General features: G+C 45.1%; 1 protein-coding gene across 3 annotated transcripts in view; it reads left to right on the forward strand.

Annotated features, from left to right (window-relative positions):
• The window catches only part of brf1a (BRF1 general transcription factor IIIB subunit a), a 77,084-nt gene that overhangs the window by 39,029 nt on the left and 19,020 nt on the right, over positions 1-19,035 (forward strand). For all 3 annotated transcript variants that reach the window (XR_014597346.1, XM_084012615.1, XM_084012616.1), the window contains exons 13-16: positions 5,345-5,406; positions 6,246-6,327; positions 6,502-6,557; positions 7,248-7,513. Coding sequence is in view for 2 of the 3 variants with exons in the window: in XM_084012615.1 (XP_083868741.1) it covers positions 5,345-5,406; positions 6,246-6,327; positions 6,502-6,557; positions 7,248-7,513 (466 nt within the window). In the remaining variant the exon portion in view is untranslated. The remainder of the gene's footprint in view (positions 1-5,344; positions 5,407-6,245; positions 6,328-6,501; positions 6,558-7,247; positions 7,514-19,035) is intronic.

Consider the following 19,035-nt stretch of genomic DNA (forward strand, 5'->3'; position numbering starts at 1 on the left):
TTTTTATGCGGTAAGCGATTTGACGACGGGCCAAAATAAAAGTTTTTGGGGCTGGTTTTTTTGGACAACAGCCCACGACATTTCCATTAGAAGAAACGTGCTCCAGCTGCAGATACGATGCCAAATCAAAAGAAAATACGAAGGAAATGAGCGGCAGAAAGACAAAGCAAAATGCATTAACAGCAAATGATGCGAAGTAGACTAAAGGAGGGACATAAACAGGTGCATGTTCTTGTTTTAGTCTGTCCTGTGGTTTACCTCATCTTCAGGTTTTTAGGTTTACATTCTTGTTCACATTTGACCTTTTTAAAACACTCTTAAAAAGCATCAGATATTCCTATAATATTGAAAAAAGACTGATAAAATAGACAATTTACCTCTGATTTAATTGCAATAAACGGATAAAAAGTAGGCTGAAATAATAATGATGGTGATGATTTCTAAAAAAAAAGCCTTAATGACACACACAGTCCTCCATTCTGGAAATACATCAACTGTGTATTAATCCACCGCAGAAAGTAGTACCCTCCAAATGCACTGTTAACTGCTGTTTGAGTGACGTTTGCTGAGAACTACAGTGACCAGCTGTTTTAGGGCATTCCTGAGCCTTTATTCAAATGAAACTATATATATTTGTAAGGTTTATTTTAAAGATTTAAACTAGGAACTGGTGAGTTTGAAGAAACATGAAGTCAGGAAGTTTTGAAAGATGTACGAACGCATTCTTGGTTTTGGTGTCGACATAAAGATATAAAAGAACAACAGCATCCTCCTTTAACATCTCTGTATCTCTTACTTTCTCCTCCCTCCTCACTCCTTTTAAATCTCCTCTTCTGTCGCTCCCTCGCCTCCTTCAAAAGGCCGCGTCCTTCACCTGTTGGCGATCATTCCTGCAGGGCACGCTTTCTCACTTTCTTTGTGTTTTCTCCTTTGGTATCGGAGAGCCTCTGCACCGAAGCGACCACATCAGACAGACCTGCCGCCACCTGGGACTCAGCGCTGTGGAGGGAGGAGGAGGAGGAGGAGGAGGAGGAGGGTATTTTGGGGTTATTTCTGAAGAGCTAAATCTGGGCTCGGGTTACCTGCCTGCGAGGACCTGGAGAGAGAACAGGGTGATAGAATGAACACCTGGAGGGCAGCAAGGCAACGTATTACATCGTCCTCTGTTCCTGCCTCCATTTATCTTCAGGGCCGGTTCGTGTTCGCCGAAAAAACAAATCGAACTTGGCATCTTCTCAGACCGCTGCTCGCCGTGTCATTGTGAGCAAGTGCATTCTGGGAGACGCCAGACGAAGGAGTTGATATGTCGAAGACACCAGTTGGAAAAAGGGACAGTTTTTTTTTGGGCCAAGTAATGGATATCATGGAATATTAGTTGCCAATTATCAAAATGTTCAATTTCTCATGGTCTATTTTTTCTTTACTGGGTTATTTCACAAGTTGCCCCTATTTTGTGAGTGGTTGCTATGGTAACCTGTTTTTTCAGCACTTATTTACCACTCGTCTACATGAAATAACCCTCAAAAAAGCACCGTTCAAGTATTGAAAACTTTGTTTTGCACTTAAAGCTCAGAGATGAATGGGTTTGAAATGCCTGTGGCTGTTTTTTTGGTCCACTTTTAGTGAGTGAAAGTCAGTGAATCTGACATTTGACTGAGAGTGGGAACCCTGTTTAAAGGACTCCGTTATTCTACTCTATTGTCTCGTATTGTAATTGAAACATATTCCAAATATTTCAGGGTTTTGTGTTTGCAATCCCGAGTGGGGACAAAAATACAGCCTTTAATAATAAAGCCAGAGACCATCTGCATCATTAGACATCGCTGGAGGTGAGATGTTGTTGTAATTTGGATGAACTGACCCTTTTCCTTAAGTGCATTGTTTAAAATGACATTGGCATTTCTCCAGTAAAACGGATGAATAATTCAGATTAATAGTCGGAACGATGATTTAAAGCCGTCGTCTCTCCCATCCCTTCTTCTCCTCGTCTTCATTTTATTGCTAGAGTGCTTTTCTCGTCTCTTGGAGGCCGGATCCTTCGCTGTGCTCTCCCCTCGCTGCGAGGTTAGAGGTGTCTCCGGAGGGATTCGCTGTTGGAGAGCATATGTTAGGGGAATCCTGTTTTTTATTTTTATTTTTTTAAACTTTCTGTATTGATATGCAGGCAGAGCTGGAGCTCTGAGTTACTGAGCTGTTGCCAAAAGACCTCAGGCTCCGACTGTCAGCGTGGACAGGAAGGGGAAACTATTTTCTCACTGCGTAGAAGGTCGCCAGGGAAACGCTTTCACTTTCTCCTGGAGGATTTAGAAGTTTCAGGAATGTGCTGTGAGTCTTAACCACATTTTTTTCTTCTTCTTCTGCTAATGAGATGATGTAATCCACTTCTACTTCTTCTCCTTCTCTTCTTCAGTGCTTTTGGCCCTCAGCTGTTTTCCAGTGATGAGGGCTGCAGATATTTAGTTCTTTTCTTACAAAGAAGATGTTTAATTTGGTTGAAGAAGACCACAACTCGTCCCTGCAGCCGATTCATTCTCCTTCTGAAAGGAGAGCAGACGAGTCGTTGGGCACTTATACCCACACTCTACAGACGTGGAATTAAAGACCGTTGTCTTCTTCCTTTCTCTCTTCAGCCCGTTGTCAGGTTTTCATTGTGGAGAGAAATGTGTTAACCTGCCAGGACACTGAGTTCAGCTGTTCAAACTGTGACCATTAAACCACAGAAAGGAATCCGTGCTGCTGATTCATAACCGGGGGGTGAAAGTACAGCGGTGTGGTCCCAGTTCTCAGGAGTCACCGGGAAGAGGGACCCGCAAAAACCCCGTCATCACCGAGACCAACATCGTTGGTTACGGCTGACACAAGGGTTGTTTGTTTCGTCCGCGGGTTACAGAAAAATGAGTTATCCACTGGAAAAATTCACAAAAATCTTCTTTCTGGCTTCCCAGTCAGGAAGATATCGTCACTGAACTGCTGTCGATTCAAATTTGGTTGTACTTTTCTGCTAATTTCTAAACAAAACTTTTATTTTGAAACTAATTCATTTCAACATTAAGGTGTTTTTTGTTGTTGTTTTTTTTGTTTTAAAGGAGAATAATATTATGATGTGATGGAGGTTGGTGTTTAAGTACCGGCAAGAACTTCAATTAAATTTTTTAATAACAAATAGAAAGTCCTTCATTATTCTTGTTTGTGCAAGTATTTCCATGAAGGTGTTCTCTCTTCATAAAGTAAGATATTGATTAGTTTTGAGACATTCAAGTCGATCAGCTGTGCAGGATTAGCTTTCTATTCTTAGCATGTCCACTTCAAAACTGTGTTTTCTCTCCGTTTCATCCTCCAACGTTAATCTCACCAAAAAGTCTCCAGAGTAAATCTTAAAACCCGGCCTTCTTTTTGACGATGACGTGATCTGCCCAGTCACGGTCCATCCTAGTGGCAGTAAAGTTGAGAAGCAGCTGTTGGCAGTAACCTGCGTTTATGTTGAATTCATCAGACGATCATAAAAAAAAAAAGAGAAACCGATTTCCTCGGTCAGAGCAGCAGCTCGGGGAGCGACGGCCGGTCAGCACGAACAATGTCGTTACTTGTTCCGAAAGCAGAACGAGAAACCGAGGATGAAATGTTAATGAAGAGTTCAGACGGCAGGAGGCGATGGCCTGTGAAGAAGAGAGTTAGCATCCCTCTGTTGTCGAGGTGTTTCATTTCATTTCAGAGACGACGTGAATATGAAAGAAACACTTGGAAATGTGAGAGTCTGTAGTCTGTATTTCCTGATTTAAATCATACGTTTTTATTGTACAGTTTGGCTTTTTAGCACCAAAACTTGGGCATCTTTGAAGTACTTTGTGACATCCTGGGTTCAAGTCTAGACCTGGACTGTCTCCTGGACCGCCTGGTCTCTACATCAGGGATCAGAAACCACCAATGAGTGCACGAGCCGGCTGAACCAATGTGTCAAATAACGTTAAATACATGACATTAGGTTGCTAGAATCTGGTCGGTAAAATGACAAAAATGACCTATATTTCAACTTTACCCCCCCCCCCCCCCCCCCCCCCGACAACCTCTCCGACGTCCGAGGTCTTTACAGATTCTGCAGCCCGCTCCCTAAGAACAATTTTTATGGGTTTTCTTATCAAATTAGCGAGCGCAGATCCGTGGAAGCCAGACTGAATAATAACTCGGTAATTGCTCCCTCCCTCCTCGTCTCTCCGGGGGTTGAGAACCGCCGTTATCAGCTCTTAGTCTCGCTGCCTCCCCCCAGAGCTGCCAATCTCTCCCAGGAGCTTGTCTCCATCTTATCTCCCCCCCACACTTCATGGGGAGGAAGCTCTTAGAGGGCTGGGCCCGGCAGATAGCGGCTGACCTGTCTCTTCCCTCTGGAGTGCTGTCTATTTCTTTTTTCTTTTTTTTTTAAGGAAGCTGCTAACTGAACTCAAATGGCTGACTAGATTATTCCCCCTTCGCTTCACCTCCCCGACACACCCTTTTTTCACGGGTGTTTTCCCGCCTCCCTGTCAGCGCACCTTAACGAGGCGGGGGAGGCTGCCTGTGGACTCCGGTGGCAGCCTTTTGAAGCCGCCGCCACCGCCGCCCTGTTGGGAGTTTGAACTCCGAGGAAAGGAAAAGGAAAAGGCCCCTGTGAACATGTCAAAAGGCAGAAAGCTGACTGAAGTTAAACGACTCCTATAAACCTGCAAAAAGAACATCCATCTTCACTCCTGTTTGATTGACTGTGATGTCTGCAGGCAGCCTGAAGTAGAGTTTCACTTTGTTCCCGAAACAGCTAATCAAGGTGGAGGATCTTTGGAGTGAAAGCCCTCCCTCCTTTTTTTGTTTCCTTTTTTGGAAATCGCATTTTCTTTCAACCTTTCTCTGCCCAAAATTGAACCATGTGAACACACTTGGTGATTTTAAAATGCCTCTTTACAAAAAAAGTCATCTCCATCACAGGTAAAAGCATCAGCGGGGCTGTATAAATAATGCAAATTGCCGATTCAGCATCTCTCCATGCCCCCCTAAAGCGCGCTGCAATCTAGGAAGCGTATCGTAATTGAAAAAGTGTGTTTTTTAAGGTAGATCGGCTTAAAGGCGAGTTAAGCCTATTAACGTCTTATCAGAAGTCACAGTGCGTTTTGTTTGCTGATTAACCCTCGATGGAAGATGCTCCACCAGGACGAGATGCAGCAGGATGTTGGAGATGCTTCTTTTTTTTTTATGGAATTTCCAAACGCCAGCTGCCGCTTCCTGTTTCGCCCCTCTGGGACGTGGAAGCCGGCGTGGAAAATGTACGTTGCAGCAAATGTTCTAAGCGTGTCCGTTTTTTTGTGTGTGTCGATGACAGATGGTGTTGCTGACAACGGGGAGCTGGACCTGAGCGGGATAGATGACAGCGAGATAGAGCTGGTATGTTGAGATCCACTGTGATAGAAACGCACAAGTGCAGCATCATCAATTTCCTGAAAAATTCTTCTTCCTTATTGAACTAAATTCTGTTTCCTGAAGACACTTTAAAAGCTCTAAAAAAATAACTTTCAGTAAGTTCTCAGCGTAGATTATGCTCCGATTTCTGATAATATTGCCATGTGGTAACATGTACGGGCTGAAAAGAACTGGGCTCAGTGTAGAGCCCTGTGGGACGCCACATTTAGAAGATTGTGGTTCCTCCTGTGCTTTTTAATTAAACTCAAGATCTTAAAAGTGAAGCCAAGGCTGAAGTGCCTTAAACTTTCTTTCTCCTCCTCTGGTAGCTAAAAGAAATCTATGAAGAGTCAAAGTCAGGTGTGTCAAACTGATCCAGTAAAGGGCCGCTGTGGCTGCAGGTTTTCATTCCAACCAAGCAAGGACACACCTGACTCGACTTATTCACCTACCTGATTTGCCTTCACACCTTGATTGGTTGGATCAGGTGTGTTCTTGCTTGGTTGGAATGAAAACCTGCAGCCACAGCGGCCCTTTACTGGATCGGTTTGACACACCTGGTCAAAGTTAATATTAGTTAACTTCCTTTAAAGTATGGTGGATCACATTCTAACTCCCTCAAATGATAGTTCTCACTCTGTGAAGTTAAGTATCATTAAACTAAAAATGTTTAGATTTATTAGTTATTAGTAAAAATGGAATATTAAATACATAAATGAACTCTGCGTTGTATTATATTGCAGTATGACACAGGTACAGGCAGCAGAAAGATGAAGAGAAAAAAGCATTAACGCGATACAATCGTTTGTTCTCCCTCCCTGCAGTATCTGCTGAGTGACACTGAAATCAAAGTGAAGACGGCGCTGTGGATGGCAGAGAACTCCGACTACCTCAAAGAGCAGAAAGGTACCTTTTTGTATTCCTCAGCGGCGTCCCAAACGTCGTCACCTTCCACCGCGAGCGTTTGATCAGCCAGAAAGGAGAGTCGCTCCTCCGGCTGAAACTCGCGTCCTACGGTAATTCCCCGTCGACGTTGTTATCTGGCAGTTTAGTGTGTTTTTTCTTGTTTGTGCTTTTCAGAGAAGGAGGCCAAGATAGCGAAGGAGAAGGCGCTCGGGATCTACAAAGAAAAGAAGGTAAAAGACTTTTAAGATGAGGAGGTGGGCAAGTTGTCGGGGCTCCAAACAGGAAGCTGGACTTGGAGCATCTGTTGCATCATGTTGACGGGGAAACGGTTGACTGACACATTAATTGACACTAAAAATCTCAAAGTAAAATCTGTAAGAATCCAAAACGTCCATCATGCAGAGTGAGACAGACGGATGGTTCCCTCGCATATCCCATTACTGGGCCCCTGTTTGTTAACCCGACATCTGTTGACTGGCTTTAACTAGCTGGATTAACTGCAGGGGACCAGCCATCTAATGAGACGTGGAGCCTCCCGATGAGAGCATCCCCTTTTTTTCTGATTTCAAACACTTAACGTCCTGCTGATTGTTGCACGGAATGTGTTTTTCCCGGCGAAGAGAAAGTCATCTTTTCTGTGGCCGTGATCGTCAAGGTGAATGTGGAATCACTGAATCGGGGGTGACGACCTCAATCTGGAGTCCTAATTGAGATGAATGGCTGATTACAGGAATGTGTTCCTCTGGTAGATCTTTTTAATTGCTCTAATAGGAACACAAAAATATTGACCCTTTGACCCTCGTCGGCTGATTGGAGTTGGACCCAGTTTAGTCAAGTTGGACTACATATCTTGTTGTTAAAATGTGGATTCTCAGCGACGCCGTCATGTTTTTGGCTGATTCCGATGATGGTTCTTTCAGCCCAGAGGACCCCCGAGGAAGCACCCTCCGATCCGAGCCGACACGGCGGACGAGGCCATCGGGAAGATGCTGGAGCAGAAGAGGATCTCCACCAAGATCAACTACGACGTCCTGAAGGACCTCAACATCAAGCCCGGCTCCAGCCCGGCTCACAAGGCCGAGTCCCCGAAGAGGGAGCCGTCCGCCGCCAAGCTGACCGGACGCAGCCGCAAGCCCGCCCGAACGCCGCTCAGCCTCAGCACGCCGCTCAGCACCCTGGGAAAAAGGTTGGTGGACGTTTTATGAATACACATCATAAGAGTAAGTTCAGGTTTATCAAATCCAGAATAACAGAGAGATGCAGCTGCAGCCCTTCATATGTGGGGAAGCTCTCCCGACTGATGTCTTTACGTTCCTGAAAACGGGTTCAGGACATTTCCAGAAGTCATTCTGGGGGAATGAGCTCAAAGAGGACGAGTCAGCTCGTACTTCCACGCCGTTCCAGTGGAACAGGACTGGTGACATTTAACAGTGTGATTGTGTGTGGATGGAGGCTAGACGCTTCACAAACAGAAATGCCCCAAAAAAATCAAGACTGGCTCCTTTTCTGTGTTTTTACGTCGTCGTGAATTGAATATCTTTTGAGTTTTGGACTCCTCCGGTCCAAATATGGTCATTTCCTTCACCGGTTGCAAAAAAAAAAGAAGAAAAATCACAGCAGCTCGAGGCTTCAAAACAGCAGTCCACAAACTAATGAGTGACGTTACCATGACTACGTCCTCGATTATGGTTTTTAAGTCTTGATTCAGCCTTTTTCTTGCACAAGATTTTGACATTTTATAGTGTAAATGATGATGAAATAAATCACCACCGGACATCAGCCTGGAAACGGATCTGACAGACACTCGTACCTGTAAACTGCCTTTTAATGTGTAAGATAGATAGATGGATGCTAATTTTCTCTTTGCATCCAAGTGTCCATTTGTTTTAGTGTCGTCGTATCAAACGCATCACAAACACAAAGAGAACCGTGTGTTCTCACATCTCCAAGAGGTCCTTGTCCATTCCTTCCCCGTCACCTTAAGTACCCCCTGAATGTAATCAGATCATTGCTACCTGTAATGTCCACCAACACAAACATGACAACCAACACGTTAAGTGCATGAATCCATATTTAATTGTTTGCTTTCGTCCCCCGAAGCGGTAAATAATCCTCGGGGCAAACAGCAGATGCTCGTCTGAACCAAGGCGAGATGGATGTGGAGCGTTTGCTCTTCGTCTGCCACTCGTGGTCAAACTCACACCCCTCCTTTTTTTCCTTTTTTTTCTGGCACGTGGCGGTGGCTTCACGCCGTAATGATGAGGCGGCACTTCTCCCGTCGCCCAGAATAATCACCTGCGACAGGAGGACAGATGCTCCGTTTTTTTTTTTGCTTCTCAACTTGAGGGATTTTCTCTCCTTCCTCTGCCAGGATTTGTCTCTGGCTGTTGCTCTCCCACCCTCCTCCTCCTCCTCCTCTCACAACATGCATTCACAGGGCTGATCCTCACCGAACCTTTCAGGCGACTTTAATGGGTTTTCTGCAGCGAGGAGAAAAGCTGAGGGGTTTGTTTGGTGTAGGAGGAAATTGGTTTCCTATGGTTCTGTTTTTAAAGCCCTTTCAGTGAGTCTTGGTTTTAGGTACCATCTCGAAGTGTTATGGGGGGGGGGGGGGGGGCTCCTATAGAGGCGGCTGTTTAGTGATTAAGGGAAACCCCCCCATTGTTACCCCTCATTCTGTGATTAGTCATATGGTTGCAGTTTGCTAGACCTCCGTAAAACCCTGTCCTGGGCGCTGGGATAATTCACTGTATTTGGTCTCGGACCCACCCAGGAGTCTGCTTATTTTTCTTATTTATTTCTCATTTATTGCAGCGGGGAGTCTTTTATAGCAAAGTCAAATTCATAAAATGCTCTTCGTCTAAATGGGTCTGTCGCTTCGGCTCTCCACTGTGCGACGTGGGATGTAGAGGGATAAAAACAAGACAACAAACACGTTACGGACATTAAGGATTCTGAGTGGAAAATGGGTCAAGAATGAAACCGTTTCATTTCCTCTCAGACTTTGTCGCATAAGTTGATAGTTTATGCTGCAGCTCAAGCTCGGGGTTGGTAGCTCGATTGTCGGACATATTGTCGAGTTTTCCCTGGAGGGACACAGCAGAACCAGAACCAGGACTATGGGGAACTAGACTGTCAGACCCTGCTGCAGCAAAATGAGAGGTTTTCTACAGGGACTCTGGTGCTGGGAAACATAGAAGCTTTAAACACCCAAATAAACGGTTACATTAAAAAAAAGGAAACAAACACATTTACGAAGATGGAACAAAAATGTCCAAAAATAAATGGCGATAAACCTCAAAATGGAGAGCCGCCATCTTGGGGAATAATAATAAGAAGAAATCACACTCTTCTTCTGACAAGGTGATTGATGACACAGATTATGATACATTACAGCACTTCCCGTTTAGGAGGTGGTAATGTGATGCTTTATTGATCGTCGTGGGGAAATTGCCTTTGTGCTCAGGCCCCGCCGCGGGGGGGTCAGAGGTCGGCCTCGGCACAATGGAGCTGGCTATGTGATACAGTGTGTTGGTGTCTGTCTGCCTGCCTGTCTGTCTGTCTGATGAGGTTTCAAGTGTCGTAATTATCCTCCATCCAACGCCATGACGACCAAATGAAAACACTTCATACCGAGATTTAAAAACGCCACAAATCAGACTCCATGTCTAATTTGTAATAGTTCTGGCCCCAAAAAGAAGAAATAAACGATTCAAACATCTATTTTTGGTCGATGTTCCCATTAGAGCTGCAACGTGGAGTCGGCCGAAAAAAACAGCCGCAGACTATTTTGCGACTCGTTAAAGTAATTTTTCATGAAAAAATGGCAGAAAAAGAACTCGTCAAATGCAAAAATACAGAGATGTCCTGCTTTTCTCTGTTTTGCATCATATTAAACTGTCAAATCAAGACATTTATAGACTTTTTATGACCAATTAAATAATGTGTGAAACAATCGTCAGATTAAAGAGCCACAAATATGAATTAATAATATTCATAACTGCGTTTTTGTACATTCACCTGAAACAAAGAATCGTTGGCTTAGAGCGAGCACCTTCATGCCTACGTAGGGCGTGGCTCCGCCCACATTTCTAGGGTAACCCAGGACAAACCAAACCCTGCAGGCCACCGTAGTTCTCCCACTCGCTTGTGCTTGACCTCCAGCCACCATGTGACCTCCGTTACTCCTAAAGTCGTGTTGCTATGGCGACACGCTGTATGTTGAATTTGGTCTCCGGTCCAGAAAAGCATCTTTTCCAGATGTTTTCCAGCTTCTTCTATTCTGCAAAAATACGATTTTCTGCCTGGAGACGACAAACTTAATGCACAATTTGACCCCGGTATTTATGGTAGTTTGCAAGCAGCAGCCGCGTCAACAACAACAACAACATGGCGGTGGACTCCAGCAGAGCTGCTGGATTTGAGCCGCTCCAGTTGGCTAATGGCTGCTGCCAGGACGGCGGATCTCTTCCATGAATGAAGCTCCGGTTTCATGTTTCCTCCTGTGATCCCGTCTGAAGTCGGGGCTTCACCTGTCTGCTGTGTTTTTAAGAATGGGCACCTCTCTCTCTCCCGAAGCGCTCCACCTCCGTTTGAATTTTTAAAAACGCTTTCCCATCTCCTGTTGATGAATGATTCACAACCGTCGCCGTTGTGAATCATTCATTCCCTCGCTTTTCATTCTCTCTTCCTGAATGGGAACTCGCTCCGTCCATTTATCCCGACATCGCTGAACTCGGCACTTTTTGCCACGTTGAGTGCACAACAATGTTTTCGACCCCTGTGGTGTTGTCTTTCTTCTTGTTGTTTTCTTGTTTCCAGCGGCTCTAACCCACGAGCCATTAGGAGCAGCTAGAATGCCCCGCGGCCTCGCGATGGGCAACAAGATGGTGATAATCTCTCCATTCTCTCGGAGCATGTCGGCAGCACTGCAACGAACAAAAACTCATCTCAAACGCCAACCGTCCGCACCAGAATGGGCTCTTTCAGGCCGCCGGCGGCGGCGGAGGAGCAGACCGTTGCTCCGGCCCCTGAAAAGGTTGTTGTGCTGCTTATAAAAAAGTGTGGAGGGGGGGGGGGGGAGGCCTGGTGTCAGGGAGACCTATGAAAGTGCAGGAGGAGGCCTGCTGACAGTGCAGCCATTGTGCCTTGTTTCGAGGCCTCGCCGAGGGGCTACACTCGAGGCTTTGTGCCTCCCCTCCCTCCCCCCTCCCTGCCGGGTCCTCCTCCAGGGTCCCGGCTGATCCCAGTGCTCCTCTCTGTGGTTCGGATGCTCTGCATCGTGCTCTGGAGAGATCAGCCTGGAGCTTCCTCTTCTTCTTCTTCCACTTATTCCTGTCCCTCAATGTCTTCTCTTCTTAGGCCCTCAGTCGGACGCCCATCGATGGCTCTTGTTTGGCCCCTGAACTACACAAAGTGTCATCATAGTGTAGAAAGATGAGAACAATAAGTCCATCTATATCTCTGTATTTCTTTGGAAAGCAGCGTTTTTAGTCGAGCTCCTCTCATGCGCCGTGTTCCCCGGCAGTCACTCAAATAGATGGCTTTAACGACTTAACCGACAAAAGGTTGATGAATGATGAACTATAGATTTTTGAGAGTCAATATCCAGCGTTAATAGACTCCCAGACGTTACCCGATATTTCCGCGAGGGCTTCTGACTCCCCAACTTGACTACTTTTTTAATAAATCTCTACAAATCCTTCTCGTTTGGGAATCAGGACTGTTGACATCGCACAGCGGGAGAAATAACGATTTTTTAAAAAGTTAGTCGTCTCGTTCAAAATGTAGCACCTTCCTTCTTTCATTGCCATTTCTGTGTAACTGTAAGATAAATGAAAATGTGATTTTTCCGTCCTGCTACAGGAATAAGTGAGAGTTCATGATTTAGGAGCTGCAGAGCTTCTCTACCTTTATGTGTGGGCCGTCTGGTCTTTGTCTCCAGATCTGTCGCTGCCTTCGGGGCGACCACCTGAAAAAAGCAATTCCTAAAAACAATCCCATTTACCTCGCCGCCATCATTTCTTCACTCTCCTCCTTCCATCCCCACCTCCATTTACCTCCCACTTTCCTCCTCTTCACTGTCTTTTATTGCTTTCTTGTTCTTTCCCCTCCATTTCCTCACACTTTTATTTCCCATCTTCTCGCCTCCAAATTTGTCTCCGTCGTCTTCACTCCACTTTTAAGTTTTATCTCCGTTTTGTTTTTTTGTTCTCTCTCTCTCTTGGTCCTCCATCCTCTTGCCTCCTTTTCTACTCCTCGCCGTGTCTGTCAGTTAAAAGCCCTCAGCAGCGGCCACGGGGCCTCCTTCCTCCTCCTATCACTCTGCACCATCAGGTCGGCTCTCGCTTTGGGCTTTTCTCAACTAACGAGTTCTTTGCCTTTCTTGTCTTGTCTTTTTTTTTTCCTCGCCTCTTTCATCTCCTCTCTTGATCTCTTTCCGCTCAAGTGTTTGCACTTAAAACATGGTGTAAATGTGCCTCGAGTTGGATGGCGGGACTCGAGAAACGAGCGGCGAGGAGTCGCCGTGACGACGAGTTTGATGAGAGCGGGTTTGAGTAAACAGAGAGAGGCTGGAAGTTGACATTTCAGCTTCACGTGTTGTTGTTTTTAAAGGTCAGGTGGGGATTTAATTCAGTTTGATTAGTCGATTACAGGAACGTAATTATGTTTTCTCTTCCTTTGGGCTGAACTCACTACGTGGAGAGAAATGACTGTAGTCGAGGGATCAGAAGCTGGTTTGAAAAAGTTTGAATCTGTGGGAAAAGTGAATATTTGATGCCGCTGTTGTGAAACACGGTGTTACACGATAAAACGCAGCCGTGGCTCATTGATGCTCGTATGTACAGATACTTCCTGTAGCACGCCTAATTAGTCGACCGATGATGTCTCCACTAAACCTAAAATGGTTTTCTTTGTGACAAAAAGTAGATATCTGCCCAGCTTTAATATTCCCGTGTGCTTTATTTGACACCGTGAGTTTTATTTTTAGAGGTCCACTTTACTCGCTGAAGGCCGGCTTCATCGCTTCATCCTCCCACTCCTTTTAATCATCTTTCACTCCGACTAACTCGGCCCTTAAGATCCCAGCTGCACTCGTTTTCTAGACGTCCCATGTCCTCCTTTCTTTCTTCCTCCTCCTCCTCCTCCTCCTCCTCCCGTCTCCACCTCCTCCAGCCAGCTGCCAAACAGACCCTCCCTGTTCCCTCCATCCCTACTGGAGGATGGAAAAGCAGTCTTCCAGAAATAGCCCAGATAATTGCCCTCCAGTGATATCCCCCCCCCCCTCGCTCCTCTGCTCCTTCATCTGTCCCCCCCCCCCCCCCCCCCCCTCCATTCAAAGCATTTTTTCTTCCCCCATCTTCTGTTTTTAGAGAACGTGTCTGATTCCAGAGAAAGAAAAATAGAACTCCTCGCTGCATTTCCCCCTCAGAACGAGGAGGGGGGGAGTCGAGGCGACCACTTAGTCTGTGATGCTTTACAGAAATGTAAATCGGACTCACAGACTCCGCCGAGCGCTCAAACCCGAGAACTCAGCAGTTTTCCTGGCCAGATGTTTGCTGCTGCCACCACTTCTCTCCATGCAGCTGTGCAGAGAAAAACGGCAGCAGAGGAAGGGGGGGGGGGGGGGGGGAGCAGGTGAGAGCAGGTGTCAAGAGAAAGTCAGAAAGTCAGTGTTTTAAAGTAAAACTTCACAGCAGCAGGAAGAAGTGGGGGGGTCGGATCATATTTTCCTGCCTACTCGGTGGAGGAGGATGTTTTTCCGTGTTATGTGACCAGCTGTGTTAGGGGAGGGTGTATAATTTGTCCGTGGTTTGCAGCCCCTCCCTGCAAGCCTCTGATCCCCCCTCCAGTGCTCCCCCCTCCTGCAAACGCCATCCAATGAGCAGTCGGATGCTGGCGGAGGTTAGTAGACGGAGAGGGTCATGGGTGGTGCCAGGCCCAGCCCACCCAACCTCTGTACCCCCCCCCCCCCCCCCCCCCCCCAACACACACACACACACACACACACACACGCACACACACACACACACACACACACACACACTCGGCCACGTGACCAACCACAGATCCCTGATGAGGTTAAAAGCTTTTTCCTGCAAAACGTGAGCTTTTCAGGAATTAAGGGTTTTTCATTATAAAAGCTGAGTGTGCAGTTTTAGAGCTAAATGACAAATGTGGTCACGGTTCTTTGTATTTTTACTATAGTACAAGTAATGGAAAAATACTCTGTTGCAAGTAAATTCATGTATTTTTTAAATTTTAGTAAAAGTATTATAAGCAACATTTACTTTGATTTTGGCGGCCCCTGTGGACAAAAGCGGTAGTGTTTCTGAGCACCAGAGTCCCTTTTAGAAAACTGCTCGTTTTCCTCCGTCGGGGTGTGACATTCTGCCCTGTTCTGTCCTGGTTCTGGTTCTCCGTCCCTCCAGCGGCCCAGTAATGATTTAGTCTGATGACACGTATTAAGAATAACCGTATAGAAATAGGTTGATGGTCTCATTTACAGATGTAGGTCATATAGAGGCATCAGTGTTGAATTGAAAGTTTCCTCTTCAGTTTAAACTTGCAGTATGTTTAACTTTGAAAAGTATTTATTATTCCCCTTTCATATTTATGTTGTAAATCTGTATAAATTACATTAAAAATCCAATTTCAGTCGTGCGGCAGTGGAATATAAAACTCACAAAAGAGGAATCAGCAGTCCAGTATTGTCTCTTTAACTGCTCTTTATACTCGTTGAATCTATAACAATGCATCATAATTCAGATGGTGATCACGTACTTTGGTTGTAAAATCTTAATATGTAAAGTAACTGCAGGTGGAAGATGACTGTAGTGGAGGAAACGGCACAATATTTTTGTCTGAATATAAGTAAAAGTAGCAAAGATACTCATTAAAAGTTATATTCATTTGGATAATATACTCTGCTTGCATTCAAATATAATAATCATGCATTAATCAAACAATATAATCATGCATTATAGGAACAAAATATATAAGTTTATTTGTATTAATCAAAAGGAAACAAAAAAATAACTTTATACTCGTATTATTATTGTAGGGTTTTGCTTGCATCAAAAGTACTCTCCTTCATGACATGAGTGAGAAAACCACTGCAAGTACATGCAATTGTTTTACTTAACTACAGTATTTCAGTAATAATACTTTCCGTCAAGATCCTTGGAGAGGGACACACGTTTAATAGATGTTGCATAGTTAATTAACCTGAAACGAATTATCTGAAATCTTTAGATATCCTGAGACCCTTCTATAGGAAAAAACCTAGCATTATATCTGCACACAATGAACATTTTAACTTTAAATCCAAGGAGGATTCGACTCCAATGAGGAATTATAAATCTGTACTTAACGGCAGCTGAGAGAAGATGATCTCACTGGTTTGGGTACTTTTAATATTTCCCGCCCGGCGATGCCGTGACGCTCCACACTGCAGGTCGCATGTTAACTCGAGCACATTTCCATGTACATTAACATTCAGCTCTTTAGCCTCCACTCTCATCCAGAGAGATGTTCACATATTTAATCCTCCACCTCCTCCTCCACCACCACCACCACCTTCCTCAGACGAACCCATTTCTCATGAAGCGCTGAGAAATGAGAGCATCTCTTTGATTCTGGACATCCGGCTCAGCTTTCCCTCCGCAGCCTTTTCCATCCAAACGGCTTTCAACGGCCAAACCTTTGTTCTGAGGCGCGCCGCCGCGCACTGTTACTAATGGGACAGCCAGGGCTGGAATTTCTAGAGGGGGGGGGGGGGGGGGACTCTAAAACGGGGCCATTTGGAAAACATCCCAGTTTTATCCACGGGCTTAGCCACAGAGAAAGAAAGAAAAAACAGCCCAGCCAGCAACCGAAAATGTTGACACTGAAAGAGTTGATGCTATTGTGGTAGCTCGTGGCCTCGCGGAGCCGCGGCGTAGCTTAGCAGCCGAAGGCCCCCCCTCCCTCAAAGAAGGGACGCTTTAATGCTGAGATACTTCCTCTTTGTCCCCCTCTCTATCTGCACTCTCAAGTCGGGGCTCCACTCTCTTAAAACCCATGATATATTAGTTTAATTTTTATATTTTATACCCCTTCACTAAGTTTTATTGACCCCCCCCCCCCCTCCCCCCCAGGCTATTGCCAGTTGTCAGCCAGTGGCTAAACTGCCTCCCTCAATCGCCTTTTCAGCTCAGGCTTAGTCTCATTGGCAGTAAGCTGATTAGGAACGAGCCGCTAAGCCCGGCAGAGACTGATAGCCTAACAGAGAGAGAGAGAGAGTCGGAGTGGATGAGGCAGTGAGGTGAGGGAGGGGAGGAGGGGGTGAGACAGGACGGGAGAGAAAGTGAGACAGACAAGAGGAGGAGGAGGCTAATGGATGGGAGAGGGAGGTGAAGTTTTGTGGTTTGACGTCTGTAAGGTTTGTGCAGGTTAGAGCTGAGGATGAGGAGGAGAGAGCTAGCGATGCTACGTCCTAGCGTGACCCCCGACCCCCCCCTGTAGTGATCTGGGGAGGAAGTCCGGGTCGGCCGGCGAGGGAGTCTCACAGCGTTGCAGCAGCGAGAAGCGTTGCTGAAGGGCAGGAGAGGCGAAGAAGAGATAAAGTTAATGAATGTGCTTCAGTTGTCACGAAGTACGTCGAACGGATGAGCGATTGCATTTCTCTCTTTTCTTCTATATCTCTCTCTCTCTCTCTCTCTCTCTCCCTCTCGAACACAAAGACATTAAGGAGAAGGATTGTTCTGAAACGTTGACGTAAAAGAGGCTGAATGGACGAGAAACGAGTGAAAAGTACTCGGGGCTGCACAGTTAGAATGCCAATATGCAAATGAGCATATGATGTCATCTGGGGACTTCTAGTGACTTTCGGAGCTAGAGCTAGCTAGTTAATCGGAAACAGACTGTGTATATGAGGAAACACACAAAGCCCTGATCAGATCAGTCAGCAATCAATGACGTTTGTGATTTACGAATGTGAGGTATTACTTCGAAAAATAAATGCATACATTCATGGGAATGGGAATAGCTAGCATAACTTGCAAATTTGCAACTTTATAACGTCGCAAGTTTGTGACTTTCTTTCTCAGGTTATTGCCCCCTTCTCTCGGCTGTTTTTTTCCTACAGTGGCATTAATTTATCCGTCGTAGTCAAACAATTTGCGAAAAATGCAGAAAATCAAACCTGTTCCGAAAAACTTTCACGATGTACAAAACTTTGTTGAGTCTTACGTGATCGTAATTGACGCAACGCGAGGTATTTATTTGGTGCAAGAGATTAGAAGCATTTCTATTGGCTCACGGTTTTATCGGCCGTAACCCCCGTGTGACGCCACTAACGAACACCCTCTACAGAGTGAGAGAAGCTCGGCTCACAACACACACAGAGGGAGAGTGATGCGTTCTCAGCTGAGGAGGTGGGAGGGGTTTCCAGCGTGACGGACAGAGCAGATTAAGAGGAGGAGACATGATTCAGCAGAAAGAGGAGGAAGTTCAGAAACAAACTCTCCTCCCATTGGCCTGCAAACATTTTAAAAAGAAACTTTTAAAAGAAATCTAGTTTCTGTTGTTTCTGAGTGTTCTAGCTGGAGCAACGTTTTATGTTTGCTGGAAACATTTCTGTTGAGGCCTCGAGGATGCACAACGAGAGTTTCTCTGAATGAAAACTTTTAATAGTTTTACAAGAAAAAAAACTCCACTGGGCTCCTTTTTTTTAAGCCCTTTGGCTGGTTTGCATCTTTTCAGCGTGTAGTGAAACATGTTGCAAACTTTCATTACACTGGTGGTTAATTATTTCTGAATAAACATACTTTATATCTAAGGAACGCTAAAAGCAAGTGGATTTCTGCCGGAGAGTGAAATTTTCTCACAGTGTCACCGAATCGCTTTCAGCTTCTAGTTAGTATTTTTTATTGTTGACAGTCAGAACTTGTACTTCACTTGAGTATTTCCACTTTATGATACTTTCTACTACATTGTACTTTGTGTGTGTCGTCCTCCATGAGAGCCCCATCGTTTTCCTCAGGGAACAGTTTATATGTACATGGTCACCATGGTGATGGAGTACCCCTGCGGAGAAGTCTTCCACCGCAGGCCGGTGGCGGCGGCACCGTTGATGGCCGTTTGACCTCCGACCTCATACAAGTGACTCAAAGCGTCTCCCGGTGAGCTCACATTAATCAGCACTGTCACGCAGGAAAGCTCGTATCTCCGACATGTGAACGGCGGACGGTCCACGCGGGATAAAAGACGGAGCGGCCATTACCGGCCACCAGACACCGCGTCGTTATGTGCCAGGAAAAACAAAGTGATTTCCTGATTTATGGAGTCTTTATAGTTTTGCTTGAGGTGACCTCTTGAAGGAAAACTGCTGCTTTGTTACTCATTTTACCAACAAAATAAATAAATGGAAGGGAATCATATGGGAATAATATTCATTAAATAAGTGCAACCAAAATATCTTGAACAAATTCTTAAAAATTAGTCAATTAACATTGACATAAAATTTAAAAAAAATCTTTAAGTGATTATTTAAACAAAAATGTCAAACATTCCTCCTGTTCAACTAATGAGAATATTTGTTGAAAAGGTTAATTAAATATATTACTAGCAGATTAATTAGTAATGAAAATAATCACTTCATAAAATGGTTATTGCTCGTGTGAGTTTCATGCACCAGTTGCACATTACGATGAGTTAATACTTAAA

This window comes from Eutrigla gurnardus (genome assembly GCF_963514095.1).
Source record: "Eutrigla gurnardus genome assembly, chromosome: 7".
Classification (NCBI taxonomy): Eukaryota; Metazoa; Chordata; class Actinopteri; order Perciformes; family Triglidae; genus Eutrigla; species Eutrigla gurnardus.